The sequence below is a fragment of the Psittacula echo genome (genome assembly GCF_963264785.1).
Source record: "Psittacula echo genome assembly, chromosome: 13".
Lineage (NCBI taxonomy): Eukaryota > Metazoa > Chordata > Aves > Psittaciformes > Psittacidae > Psittacula > Psittacula echo.
In genome coordinates this window covers 9,687,129-9,701,952 of record NC_137749.1, presented here as the reverse complement: position 1 = coordinate 9,701,952, position 14,824 = coordinate 9,687,129, and the positions used below count along the sequence as shown (strand labels likewise).

General features: G+C 45.5%; 1 protein-coding gene across 1 annotated transcript; it reads right to left on the bottom strand.

Moving 5' to 3' along the window:
* Nucleotides 1–2,422: 2,422 nt before the first annotated feature.
* SMARCB1 (SWI/SNF related BAF chromatin remodeling complex subunit B1) lies at nucleotides 2,423–14,571 on the bottom strand. Its single transcript, XM_080628291.1, has 10 exons — nucleotides 14,391–14,571; nucleotides 12,890–13,001; nucleotides 12,179–12,208; nucleotides 10,778–10,907; nucleotides 10,084–10,221; nucleotides 9,268–9,395; nucleotides 8,535–8,701; nucleotides 7,900–8,090; nucleotides 3,682–3,813; nucleotides 2,423–2,780 (listed from the first exon to the last, which is right to left on the bottom strand). The coding sequence occupies exons 1-10, from the start codon at nucleotides 14,481–14,483 to the stop codon at nucleotides 2,741–2,743; spliced, it is 1,161 nt and encodes a 386-aa protein (XP_080484417.1). The 5' UTR covers nucleotides 14,484–14,571; the 3' UTR covers nucleotides 2,423–2,740.
* Between the last annotated feature and the right edge of the window lie 253 nt (nucleotides 14,572–14,824).

Sequence of the window (14,824 nt, the reverse complement as noted above, 5' to 3'; positions counted from 1 at the left end):
GCAAAGTTCAGGCTAGCTGGAAGATGTCCTTGCCCTCCTGTGTCATCAGGACTGCAGAGCATGAGGGCTGTGTGGGTAGGGGGGTTGTCTGTTAGAGAAAGGGATGCCTGGAAAAGGACAGGGGACAGAGCTAGATGCTTGATCCATGCAGTGACTGGAAGTAGCACTTGACACTGGTAATAAAGGCTGTCTGCACATGCAGTTTAATTCCACTCTTGTTGAGTTTTTTAGTTCTGAAACTTAAACATCTGAAATTTAAGAGAAAGCAAAAGTTAGTCCCTACCATGAACAGCTGTATGAAATGGATTTGATCATTCATGCTAATGCAGTGCACCTCTCTGCTTGTAAAACCTTTGGAGTAGATTTGTAAATGTTCTTAGGATAGCTTCTTTGGTAATGTTGCTGTCTGCTCAGCTAGACACACTTGAAACCACCACTAAAGCTATTCAACTGTGAGCAGCCATTATCCAATTAAATAGAATGATACAGGAGTCTTCTGCAAGATAGAACCAAAGCCCCCCCTTCCCCTCTGTGGGCTTCCCATGAAAACACTTTTTTAATGAAAAAAATCAGACTTCATTTGACCAAGGTGTTTGCTGCACTCATGTTTATCTCTGCAGGATGAAAGACCTGTACAGATAGCAATCTTGTTCTAGAACACATGGTGCTACTAAGGGCTAAGCAGCCTCATACTTGACAGGTACTTGCTGTGTGCTTTGCTCATGACCAGTACTAACACAGCTGGTGTTTCAATCCTGGTAAAAGTTTGCCTTTAAAGTCTGCAGACATTCTGTTTTAAATGGCTTCTGGGATGGGATTTTTGGAATGGAAAAGCCAGGCTACACTTTTAGCTAGGGTGCTACATTAATCTCAGAATTTATTTGTAGAGCAGGAAAGCCACTCACAGCTGTTCCCTGGTAGTCCCAATACATAGAAAAAGCTGGTCTAAATTCTCATCTTCCTGGGACTTGCCCCTCTGGACTGTCCTGCCTTGCCCCTGGCTGCCTAGAGGGACAATTCCTGCAGCTTTTCTAGGGCTTCAGGAGAGCAAGGTACCTGTAAGCCCACTACAGAAGCTGCTGCCCCTGTGTCTGTACCTGGTTGTGAGCTTCAGGATGGGTAACAAGGTTCACAGCAATTCAGCAATTGCACTGCATGTGCTAGTTTAAGGCTATAGCAGGTTCATGCTTGTTTTGGTCAAATTTCCTGAAGAGGCTGCTTGCAGAAGTACTGGATCATAAGAAAGACAGGCTGAAGTGTTCTTAGGAAGTGTTATATCTGTAAGGCAAGATAGGTGTTCTACATGGGAGGCCGACATATGCAGCACAAGCCCCAAGTTTTGTTTAACTTGCTGAAATAACTTTTCAACCTTTCTAATAAGGAATAATGGAGTACCACTCTGGCACAGGAACCCAGAATAACACTGCAATATTATTGCCAAATTTTTGGTTTCTGCAGACTAACATCTGGAAATAGTTCCCTCCCACCCAGGAATCAGAACTGGCTCTGTTATTCCTCAAGTCTAAACATGATAAGTTAAGACTGGAGAGTGTTTTTCGACTGTGTTAGCAGTGTGGGTGGATCAGCAAGGATTGTAAGGCCTATTGGCTTTATCATAAAGGCCTGAACATAGCAACTCTTGGGCTGTCAGCAAAATCTGCCCTGCTTGCAACACTCATCAGTACTGGCACTGAAGGGTAGGAACTCTTATCAAAGAGCTGGTATACCTCAACAGCAAGATACATTCTAATTAGGTTTCTAAGTAAGCTTGACTTTTCTAATCTCACTTCAATGGGTTTCTGTTTTTGAACTCCCCAAGGAAAGACAGGTTGTTTCTAGGATTGCAAAATCCTCACACTGCAGTGCTAAGGGTACTTAGACACCTACTTTTGCTTTGGGTGCTCTGTAACTGGCAGCTGTATGTGCTCACAGTGACCACAGCAAAGCCACCTGCTGAAGCTGCAGGCTCATTAATTGCATGCTTCAACTTTTGTACCAGTTCAGAGACTTGTCTTCCATATGTGGCCTCCACAGAAAAAAGGGTTCACCACCCTCCAGGCTGACATTTGCCAGAAAGCAATGTTTAGTTTGTGACTTCAGTTACCTGTTCTACCCTGGTCAAGTAAGCCGGCTGAACACCTCACTCAGTTCATCACAGGCTGTGCAAAGTGTAGCAACAGACCAGTCCTTCAGAGTTGTTTGCTGCTTCTGGCTTTAAGTCTCATTCTCACTTTCCCCTAGTTTTATCTGTTGAAGTACTCAATTTCCACCAATCTCTGGGAAAACTGAACGCATTCAAGTGTTCGGTGTTATACCCAAAAGCATTATTATTAGGCCCCAAGCCTGCTCAGTTACCAGAACAGCACAAAACTGTGATGAGATTCACCAATCATTCAAACTTATGGAACTCAAAGTAGTTTGCATTCCTTTTATTTAAATGTTGTTCTAATAGTGCATGTTGCACCTATACAAAAGAATCTTTACACTGTCCACACACAGGTATGTAAGGGCTCCAAGAGCTGCCACAGGTCTCAGCTAGATCATGAGCTAACACAGCGTTCTTGGTATGTGGCATTTAGGTGGAGGGGGTTGGGGGCAGAAGTCAGCAGTACTGGGAACTTTTGGCAAGTGGAATGTGTGTCCCCTTCAGGGACAAAGACCCCTGCCAATCCTAGATCCATTTGGGGAAAGGAGTAGGGATAAAGTCTGTAGGAAGAGCACCAGTGTCACAACAGGAAGATTACCAAGCTGGGGCAGTATTGGCCAAACGTCTCATGCGCCTACAAGAGAAAGGAGAGAGATACAGTGAGTGCTGTTTACAGGCATGGGAAGTCCTACAAACACCAACACTTTGGGGAGGCTGCCACAAACTTTGTGTGCTCTGTAGACAGGTTTATTCCCTACACAGGCTTCCTGGCCACCTGAGGGTTGCACCTGTTAACCAGGCTAAGACACTATGTTCAGTAATAGCTTTTAGGGCACTTTGCTTGAACTGATTGCTACTGAAAACTATTCAGCAACCATAGCTAAGCAGTAAAATAATAATGAAACTGTTAATCAGCAGTAAAAAAAATACAACATAAAAACCAAATTCCTGGTAAACTGCTGAGCCAGCATATTTACTGTATCTTTTGGAGAGATTCTAGCAATTCACTTACTTATATCTGTCAGGAGCAATTTCACCAAGTAGGAGCAAGTGCTCTCGACTGCCTGTCAAACACTGCTTAGGTCTCTGGTGGGCAGAGCCCCTCCTAGAATCACAACAGTGCTGGAGCTGGAAGCTTGCCCATTCCTACATCAAACAGCACTTTACCCTACATAAAAGGAAGCCTTGTGGAAGGATTCTAGGTAGCATAACAGTGCTTGAGAATGCAATATTCTTTATTAATGCCTTCCTATAGAAACAAATCCCTCTGCATGAGCAGAGAGCCCAGGGAAAGGAACAAAAGACAAAAGGAAGCTTAGCTTCAAGGCTTCAAGCAGGAGATGGTTAAAGTAGAGATTTAAATATTTGTGGAGCAAGGTGATAAAGAGTTTTAATATCCTGAAGCTAAAGGGATACAAGTTTCTGTGGTGTGCAAGTTTGAAATCCTGCCAGCTGGCTCGCAATAAAGACAAACAAAGCTTAATTTCTGTCTCAGAGAAAGGCAGAAGGAGAACTGTCTGAGCAAGTGGCAGCACCTTGTATTTCTGTCCTGATCTCTAATCTTCTTCTCCATCTCGGCATCTGTGAGGGTTTCCAAGAGAGGGCACCACTGGTCAGCATCCCCCGTGTTGCGAATAGCAATTTCCACAGTCGGCAAAGGGTTCTCGCTACATAGCAGTAAAGAAGGCAACAAAGTAACGTTCATCAGTGGTCCCAGAGTACTCCTCTGGGTTACGAGCCCAGAGGCAAGACACAAGGACAACAGAGCATCATTTACTGTGTTTCATTCTTAGCTCCAGTTAGGACAGTCCAGTTGCTGGAAGTACACCAGGGGCTGATGGTTGTGATCTTGTGGAGCCCAAAGCTTCTGAAAGGCCAACTATAACCATCTCCTTTCATCACCATAGACGAGTTTGTCAAACAGCCACAGCTGATGCAGTTCTCTCCCACAAAGGCCATGCTGTAAGTGGCTGACAGTGTTCAAACCTCACAGGCAACGTTCATACCGGTTTATTAGTGCTGGAGGCACTGCGCCCAGAGCAGCAGCTGAGCAGAGACTGGTAACAGGGCTCTTTCTTTGTCTAGCTTTGCTGGTCTGCAACTCTGTCTTCCTAGCTGCAGTCTGCCTAGCACACCTCTGACAGCTCTTCCCTGACACAAGTCTGGCTTTCTGGGAGCCTGATAGTGGAACACACACTGTTCTCCCAATCGCCATGGAGAGGATAGTCTTTCAGGACCTGCTGTTGCAACCAGATGCTGTGGCTACTCCCGGCACATGGAATGAAACACCAGGCTTTGTCCCAGATCACAAGATCTGTCCTCAGACAGATCTCTGCCCTGACCAGCTGCATTATCACATGCACAAAAATATTTACTGCCTCACCAGTGGCTTTTCAGTAAAAGTCAACAGGAACTGACCAGGAGTAGCCTCCCAAACACTGACAGTGGGGCCGGAAGCCCAGCATAAATATAGAGGAGCCTCAGAATGTAAATGTTTGAATTCTAGAAAGCAGCTCAGCCTGAGCAGCACAAAGTGTGTGTGAGGAGCACCCCGCAAGTGTGTGCACACATCCGGCCCCCTTCCCAGGGACCTGCCTCCCTGCACAGGGTTTCAGTACTCATGAGCAACCCCTTCCTTCCCCCAGGAAGAGACTCAAATGCTAATCGTCATGGGAACATCAGCCTCTGCATCAAAGCTATTCATCTGGAATAACAACTCTTCAAAGCAATGCTACAATGAAAAATTAATCCAGAGCCTTTGGTATCTGATCCTGGGAGGAAGCTCAAGTCAAATCCACTTCCAGTACTGCTTATGTCCACTAAGCAACACTCAAACCCAGGAATTTCATCTTAACTCCAGACTGCTACACATTCCAGGCTAAATGCTAGACCCTAACTGGCTTTTCTGACGTGATGGCATGGTCTCAACCTCATTTACTGTGCTTAACACTGAACACCCACTAGAATTAAGTGGGGGTAGGAAAGCTGGCCTCATACACATAACTTAACTGCAAGCCAGCTCAGATACTACATTTCCTTAGCAAAGAATCAGAGATAAACTGAAAAAAATCCTCCCCCATCTCCCAACCTCCAAAGAAAGGCAGCTCTTCCTCCCCTGTTATTTTCTGATTAAGAGAATGATGGTGCTGGCAGAAAGACTGAAGTGCTGCAGGATTCCCAGTAGAGCAAGACACTCCCCCTGCAAGGGTCCAGGTCCCTGGCAACAGTGTCCACAGGTATGCCTTCTTTTGGAAAAGGTGCCTCCCCATATACATAGGTTGGTGTATGAGAGAACCTGTGCCACCACTCAGGTCTTTCAGGCAAAACTCTGGCTATGAGCTGCTGTGTGCTGCCACTAGAAACACTCAGTACAGAGGCAGGAATCATCATAACATGCCATCCCCCCTGAAAATCCCACAACCACCAGTTACCTGTCTGCTTCCATTCCTGCCCCTTACACTGGGCTTGCAGGCTCTCTTTGTTTTGCACAGAGCAGGCAGCTGAAAGAACTGCCCTGGCTTTCATCAACTAGAAGACAAGTTTCCCCTCTCCCTCAGATGATTAAAAGGCACATGACTTCTCAAACCCCCAGTCCCTTGAGATAGTAAGGTTATTTTGATACATCTAAAGCAGACCCTCTCTTTACATCAGTGGAATAACTTTGGAGCAACCACCACTCCTGTGGTTTGGGAATTCAGGAACTAACCAACCACAGAACCCAAATATCATTAATCACTGTAAGGTTTCAAAAGTACTCCTTTGCTGGAAGAACAAAGGGAAGAGGAAGACATGTTTGTAGTATGACACAAAACAAGGTTTAAATTAGATGGCTCTTCCTCTCTGAATAGCTCATGTCTACAAGCTTTGTTCTGTTGGGGTTCCCTTTCTAGTTCTTCCTTCTCCCCCTTGCAATACTGCCACAGTCTGAAGAAGGCCTGACTTCACCTATCTGAACTACCCCTAAAACAAAGTCCTCTTCAGCAACCATGGGCAGATACACGTTTTTAGAGAGAATAGTGTGAAGTTGGCACTAGTATTATGTATTTGAGAGAGCCTGGGCAGCACTGACTAAAACTTTACTTGCTGCAGGTTAGAGAGACTAACAGGAAGCAAAGGGAGAAATGACCACCCCACCCTTGCAACAGTTAACATGTACACAGATTCATTTCTTAACCCAGGTATCTGCAATACATGGAGAAGCACAGGAAAGAGAGAATATTGAGTGTCCACTAAATGGACCTCTGATACACCAAGTGACAAGAGCAAGGAACAAATGCCCCGTGTGTTGGGAGGCAGCATGCTAAAAAGTTGTCAAATTAACTGGGAAGGTAAATAAACTGTGAGTAGAAAAGAGGGCTTCCTGGCCAGCATGGTACGAACAGGGCCACCTCTCTACTTCAAGCACTAGCTCACATCTTTGTTCTAATAGTCATCAGCAGGGAAGAAGAATACTAAAGGTTATCAGATTCCCATCTACCATCCTTCAAGTGCCCATCCCTTCTCAGGAATGCACCCCCACTGTTCTGTTGTTACAGACAGATGTGGTCCCATGCTGGATCTGCAAATGTCAGTCAGCTGTTGTAGATGAAAAGGTAGAGGTGACTCCTCATCTCAGTGAGGTGAAGGGGCATCAGCGGGATGGATGCACAATCTAATAGTTACAGTAGAAGAGCTTAATTCCCATGTGCTAAAGAGTCACTTTCCATTTTTTAGTATGAACCATTCTGGGAATCATTTCAGAACCAAGTAGTTGCTGTGGAAGATTTTCAGGATAAAAATAAACCTCCAGAGGAAGTGGAGTGAGACTACTGGAAGAGCAACTGGTCCAGAGCAGATCAGTGCCTGTTTTCCACAGAAGGCTGACCTGACAGGAAACCTTCAGATGGAGGAGGAAGAAGTAGCAGAGCCCACAGCAGCAGCCAGCTTCTCCCCACACCAACTACTCACTGCCCCATCTCTGAGGTAGGACAGGGCTGGGCATGTTTCCCTTTGCTGCTTCCCATCCTGTTTCCCTGACCTGACCTTTACTGGTGTCTGCAGTACCACTCCCTCACCTCATCAAATACATCATTTGCTGAACTCTCAAACTTCCTTGACTATCACCATGACTTGAGGTCAAAAAAACCCTTACAGCACACATTAAGGTATACTCAGAGCTGCAGACTCAGCAACATGCTGAGGATAACAACATCAGTACAGTAACTCACCACAGAACACGGCACAACTGGAAATGATTATCATTAGGAGACAAGTTACAAAGCTGACTAATCAAACCTGACACTGCTGTGTTCCAGCTGTGAGAACAGCCTATGATCAAGCCAACTTTAACGTCAGCCAGGGGAGACAACTACAGTTTCAATCAGTCTTAGTTTAAAACACCAAAGCTTGAGACAGTGGATGGCCCAAATCAGGCAAATCCAACAAAACAGAAAAGCATCTGGAGCTTATAATTAGCAAACATTAGAAAAGGAAGACACAAGGTCACTGTTAATTACAGCAGCCTTTCATTCTGCAGTGAAAGCTGACACCACCATATTTGGTCCTGAAATTATTAGACACAATAGGGAAGGATACTTGACCACAAGCACAAAAAATGGTAAGGAGGACAGAATGGGTGCAAGCCATAAGGACCAATTTCCAATGAAACCTTCTTCCTCAGGGCAGCTGTTCAAGGATTCATTGATGCCAACACCCATGAAATGCAAACACCACCCCACCCCCCCAGCCATAGCAGGAAGAGAACAGTTCTGTACCTGAAGGCGTATGTCTTCTGATGCCAACTCAGCTGTCCCCGAATGCTGTAGGCAATAGTAGTGACAAACTCCCCACCCAGGCCAAGCTCTGAGCACAGCTTCAAGGCAAATTTCTCTGGTGAATTCTCCTTCTCTGACATGTCCCACTCAAACTGGTCTACAAGGGAGATGTTCCCTACGTGGATGTTTAGCTGGAGACAAGGGAAGAAACAGATCATTTGTTTCCATTCTCACAACAGTTAGTCAAAGGTAATTTAGCTGAGGAGGCAGAGGCTGGAGAAGAGAAGCAGAGCAGTAACTCTTAGTTCACCGCATCTGCAGAGCTCCTTAACTGAATTCTTAATTCCAGTAGCATGAGGAAAACTCAAGCTTTGCTCACTAAGGTTTATTCTTCCAAAAGATGACACCAATGTATTAACAGAACAACTTTATCATCTCAGGGGCTGGCACATGAATGTTTAATAATCTGCCACCTTGGTTCCATCCTCAATACAAAGGACAAATTCAGTCTGGGCACAGGGCTGGAATTAAGAGCTCCTTTGCACTGAGGGAAGCCTTTGTACTCATACTCCCCCATAACATAAGCAGAGAAACCCAAATGGTTCAGCTCTTGTTCTACTGCCTTCCTATATTACCTTAATAATAACTCGTTGGTCTGACTGATCCTCAAGGATACTGTCAGTTGGGTAGGACTCGATCTGTTGTCGGATGGCAGAGGCAATAGCAGGGACAAAGGTCAGAGGATTCAAATCCAGGTCATCGCAGAGAATCTCAGAGAACATTTCTGGGGTCATTAGTTTTTCTGATACAGAACAGAATGAAGAGACACTTAACTTTCACAGAAATTAACGTCTGCCACTTACAGACTACATAAAATTAATCCCACAGCACAACAAACAAAATCCTAAATGTATCACCTCTTGCTTTTAAATGGGCATTTTGTATTAAGTCTGTAAGGACATGCACTCTATCACAGGTGCTTACAGCCTCCCACAGTTGCTCTGTTGAGACAACATAGCTATGGTCTAATAATTCACATACATAAAGAAGCCTACACATTAAATGCTTTGTATTCAGAGTACCTCAGCCAACAGAATAGTCTCAGACTGCTGAGCTGATGAACTGGGTCAGGAAAAATACGCCAGTTAAACTCTTCGGATTACATGTGCCCAGAATGACTGCAACCCATGGAACTGGCAGAGCATTCATGAAGAGACATAAGAGCTGAATACAGTTTATGGTAGGAGAGCTTTAAAGCTCTGTGTATATGGGGCAAGGACATGCATGCTCATGCTTATGGTCTCTTCATATTTGGTGGTGGATATAACTATATCTCTCCAACCTCAAGAAACTCTCCTTCCTACATACCATTCATGTTCCACGTAAATGCATCTCTGAGTTTCTGCCCATCAATTTCCATATCAAGCCTGATTGGAACCAGAACTTCCGGCTGGGATGCATTCTCATGGATCACTGCTGGGTCATGGTCATCAAAGCTAATATGAAAAGCAACAACACAGTATATGCAACTAGCACATGACATCTGGCATCCACAGAGGACACGCAATGGTTATGGGAAGCAGTCCTCACATTCCCAACTCCCCAGTCACTCTTTAGACAGACTCTTTCAACACAAGCTTATAAGGCTATGACAACCAATACCAGTTTATCACCTTTTGTAACACCTATCATAATACATTCCTGCAAATAAATCAAGGAAGCTTTCCAGGGTTACATTTATCTTCGTTTTCTCAACTTTCATAATGGAAAATAAGTTAGTCATGAGCCACAGCAGCACTTCCCATTGAATAAACTAGATCAAAGTTACTGGAATATGCCAGTGAGAGGCAGCCTATCCTTTACAGAGCGAGTTTGCAGGCTCCTCAAATGACAACTGTTCAGCCCATCAGCAAAAAGTAGAAGGAACTCATCAGGAAAAGAATGAACCACTTTCCCGACAAAAAGAAAGCCACCTCTCTGAGCCATGGCTGGCAGCTGTAAGGAAGAGTCTCAAGACATACAGTTTAACTACGAACCTCCAAATTAGCAACTTGTAGGTCTTTTGTCAGTTAATACAATTCTGTGATTCAACTCCGTGATTCATCTCTAACCCATCAACACTACCCTGGCAGTGTGTTACTTGGGTAACTGTTTCCACTTTTCAGAAGCAGGAAGCTGTCTCACCACAGGGGGAATGTCCTCTTCTTATCCCTGCCCATGCGGTTTCTGTTAATGGTTGTTGAGCACGGCACAGCATCCAGGTGGTGAGAGCTGTTGGGCAGCGTTGGCACCCACTGGTTGTTCCTCTTGGCTTTCTGTTCTCTGAAGAAGGAGACTATGTTAAACTGCAGCCCTACAACAACACTGCTACTACTTAAGGAATGGCACCATTTTAAACTTTCAGAGTCCTATTATGAGTTCTTGCTATTTTACTCTGGAACTCTAAACAACACTGTTCCACTGACAACTCATGTTCCACGCCAGCCCCTGGGAAGCCCATTCTCCAGCTATAACTCCAGGTACGCCACTATAAATACTAAGTTCATATTTGGATTTTATGTCTGTATCTTATAAAAGGGCTGCTGAGAAATGCAAGGTCTCCAGAAGGCAGTACGTGCAGAGAGCATGTTCTGGAAAACATCTGGCACAGCTGGAATGCAGTAATTTCAAAAAGAGCTGTATCATCAAACACTTATGTTTTTCTTCCTGTTGTATGTGGGCAGTAACCCAACCCTTCTGGAGATCTTCATTTGCCCAACGCTGGCAAGCACCCCCCAGCACAAGGACCTGGATTTATGCAATTTCTCATGCTCCCTGCCCAAGCTGACATCTTCCAAGCAGCTCCCTTCTGATCTTGGCCCTCACCGATGCTGGTTACCTGAGGTAGGTAGGAGGTTCTGTGCTGATAGACACTGCCTTATACTTCTCATCATTTCCATCCAAGATCTCTTCCACTTCAGAGGCCTTTAACAGCGTCACACTAGTGGCTAATGTTGTATAGCCATGATCTATTACCAGGAAAGATGTACATAATTACATGGAAAAGTGTTATATAGCAATGTATCATTAATCGGCTGCATAGTGAAAAGCTTCCCTGTTGCTGCAGAAGGGACTAACATCAGTTACTAAGTGGTACAAGTGTGTGTGCCCCAAAGTTCTTGGCTTCATTTATCTTCCTGTAGAAATTTAACTTTCAAAAAAGGCTTTGCCATGGCATTTTGTACACATGGGATAAATGGAGATGACAGAACTTTCCATTGTAATTTCCAGGTTGCCAGAAGCCTCCATATTTCCTTACACACCAAGATGCTCTGCTGCTGGGGTAGGTTACTTGCACTGGAGTAGGTTACTAGCACTGGAGTGACCATAAACCTAGCTATAGTGCCTATGGGTTTTGACTTCCATCTAAACAGGAATAAACCCAACTTTCTTGGGAGTAGGGGTGGAATGTCTTTGTTAATACATGGCAATCCCCACCACAAAACCAATTCAAAAGACAAAAGCGGTATGATACCTTGGAATGGCTACATAGTGTTAGAGCCAAGATTTGCAAAAGGCATCAGCATCTCTTTACTTTGTACATCTTTCCTGTTCATGCTCTGTTAAAAACATCTTCCACTGGGACTGAAGAGTCAACACACAGGAAGGGCTAGAATTACAGGAGCTTCTCTCAGGTACTACCACTGGGTAAACCTCCTTCATCTAGGGTGCAACTTATTCATAGGCTCTGGTCATTTCTGCTATGGAATTTACTTAAGATGGAAAGCAATGCCACAGAGCCAAAATTTCAGGAGAAAAGTCCACAAATACGTATAATTATTAGCTACATTTTGAATCTAATGTGATTTCAGTTAAGGAGAGGAAGAAAAACAATTCTTTCCTACCCAGAGTTGCCCTTTGCAATGACAAGGTTTAGCTCTGCACACCTATGCCTGCCACAATGACATACAAATCTCTTCCATAGCCTTCTGGGAGGAAAAGCCCAGAAAACAATACATCCTCAGTGGACTTAAAGGTTAGAAATAGAGAGGCAACAATCAACACAAGCCCTTGAGAAAGCGGGAGAAACCTCAGGACAGCTCTGGCTGAATTACAGAGACCATCTGCAGTTGAGTCCTGCTAAGGTTCCCAGAAAAAGTTCAGCACATGATCAGATGCACAAATAGGACGGCCACAGAAAGAGATCAGGATTAGACAATAATATATATTCTAATAGCACAAAAGGTCACAGTGGAGATTCTTCTAGCGCAGCAAAGATTAACATGCAGATAAGACTTACATCTTCTGGGACTGTGAGACCGCTGGTTTTCTGTTGGGGAATAAAACAAGAAAAGAATGCAACAGGTCACCAGGATATTTGGAGGAAGGAGACATAAGTCCAGAATTAACCCATTTTTTTATTATGCTTTAGTCTAAAGAGCATACAACAAATCACACTGCTGGGAAATTTAACTGCTGTTTATTAGTCTGGCACCAAAAATAATACCAAGGCATATTCTCACTGTGGCAGTTACATCAGCAGCAATGCACCACAGCAAATTCTGGCAGGCATGAACATTAATCCCTGCAGGAAGCAAAGTTAAGCAAACACACACATCTTCAATGTGCCATCCTCACAACATTCCTGCCTGCCTGACAAAAGACACAAACATGCCCTCTTTGTCTAAAAAAAAAAAAAACAAACCAGACTCTTCTGAAACATGGTATTGATTGTGAGATGTGGCTTTTGCTTTATGATGCATGCAGCCAGCCTCAGGAAAGCCATGATGGGTGTTTCCATCTTAGAACGTTTTTGATCAGTTGATGTTTGGTGCCAGGCCAAAGCAGGAGCTACAAGTGCCACCACTGCAGAGGGCTCCATCACTGGGACAGCCTGAGGCCACTCACGCAGCCCTCAGGGTGCACAAGCTTCCAAGCCACCAAAGAGTTTTTCAAGGCAAAATTTCAGGTTTCATATAACAATACTGGGAATGTTTACTCATCTTCTCACCATGTGAAGAGGCCACTATCTTCTTCCTTTCTTCCACTGTGGCTAGTCGCCTCCAGAGCGAGGGGTATCGCTTGTACAGGGAACCCCGAAACATACGCAAGTAGTTTCCCACCTACGAGAAGAGAAGTGGAGACATGGCTAGTGTTCCTGTGTGGCCTGGTCTTCCATTTAAGAGATTTCTGGCAGAAGCTGAAATAAATTCAGCTCTTTGTGATGGCAAATGGGACATCCCAAGGGGATTTTTGTAGGTTTCTTACGCTTTTTATACTTTTTATGATATCCTGATATACTGGGTTTGGCATCGCGGGGCACCACAATTTTTGTGGCAATACAGAAAACTACATTCTGTATTTCACTAGTCTGATATTAAAAATTTCCATCCACTGATAATCCATTTAATAAGGAAAAGAATCCATTCATTTTCATGTAGTTTTGAACAACCTAACCTTTCTTTACTTCAATTTCTGTTTCAAGGCACAACGATCAGTAGAAATTAAATCAAACCAGGCACCCAGATCCCTCACATTCTAGCTTTTACTTCAAAACTCTGTGCCACGTAGACATAGCTCAAATACAGCAAATGCCCAGGGACTTGTATTTTGGTTTAAATCCTTGGCACATGCAAAATGTGATCACTGTCAATAATCCTCTTTCAGATTAGTTTACCATCTGTAAAGCAGTTCTGCTCTTCCTGGCACAAGATGCTCACCTGTGCTGAGGGCTACAGCAGAACATGCTGAACAACAGAACTATTTCTAGTCTCTGAAATCACATTTTCAGATTGCCAGCATTTTGGCAGGCTGCCACAGAGTAACACTTTTATTCCTTGTCTGACAAGAATTATTTTGATCTTAACATGTATTTGCAGGTGATTTTTAATCACATCTTTTGCTCCACAGTGCTCAACAAGCAGAAATTAATGGTAGATAAAGGTAACCCTTTCTCCCCTTCCATGTGCCTGGCATGGCAATTTCACAGGCTAGCTACTGCAGTTACAGTCAAAGAGACCTTTAGTCCCTGCTCAATCCCTACAGCTGCCCATTTAATTTACCCAATATCCCCTTGTTTTGCATCAAAAAATAGGGGTAAACCCTGTTTCTTGCTTCAATGAGGCTCGTCTTCAGGCCTGGCTCTGATGGTGTTACTGAGCACCAAGGCCGAGGTGTCACTTTACTACCTAGCGGCACGTCAAAGAATCCAAATCTCTGACCAAACCCGTTACAAGTCCCAGGCAGAGCATCGGGGAGCGGGGACTCGGGCTGCGATCGGGCGAGGATCCGGTCTCCACGTACTCCAAGAGCGGCCCTCGCCAGGAGCGCTGGTCCCAGCTCGGCTGAGCCCCGCGGGCAGCGGGAGGGGACCCGCAGGGGCTGGAAGGCTGCTCCCCACCACGTCCCGACGGATCTCCCCTCAGCCCGCCCCCCCGAGCTCAGTCTCCCGACAGCCGCCCCAACGCGGCGCTCCGCGGCCTCCCCCGGGCCCGTTGTGAGCGGGGCCGCACCTCGGAGCCGATCATGTAGAACTCGCCGTCCTCCTCCAGCTGGAACTTGACGGGCTTCTGCCCGAAGGTCTTGCTCAGCGCCATCATCATCATCGCGGCAGCGGCAGGAGCGCCCGGCGTCCTGAATGGGGACTGGAGAGCCGGCAGCACCGAGCCAAGCAACGACGGGCGGCGCCGCGGCCTACTCCAGCCGTCGCTGCGCGCATGCACCGGCCGCAGGCGGGACGCGCTAAGAGGCGGTGCGAACAGGCGGCGCTTAGGAAAGAGGCGGTTTATTGGCACTTAAATACAGGCAGGGCGCGTATGGGGCTCACACCGCGTACGTGGGGACGGGCAGTGCTACGCAGGCACTTACAGCCCTTCTAAGTGGGGAGACCGGTACCGAGACCCCTGCGGCACCTGGGGTCATCCTCCGCGACACCGGCCCGCTCGCT

Bases quoted from the DNA above. Each gene is read 5' to 3' on its own strand.
- SMARCB1 (XM_080628291.1), bottom strand. From the start codon at position 14,483: ATGATGATGATGGCGCTGAGCAAGACCTTCGGGCAGAAGCCCGTCAAG. The intron at 13,002-14,390 runs GTGCGGCCCCGC...CTCTTCTCGTAG, and splicing joins TCTACATGATCGGCTCCGAG to GTGGGAAACTACTTGCGTAT. The intron at 3,814-7,899 runs GTACAGAACTGT...ACTGCTATGTAG, and splicing joins CAGAAGACATACGCCTTCAG to CGAGAACCCTTTGCCGACTG.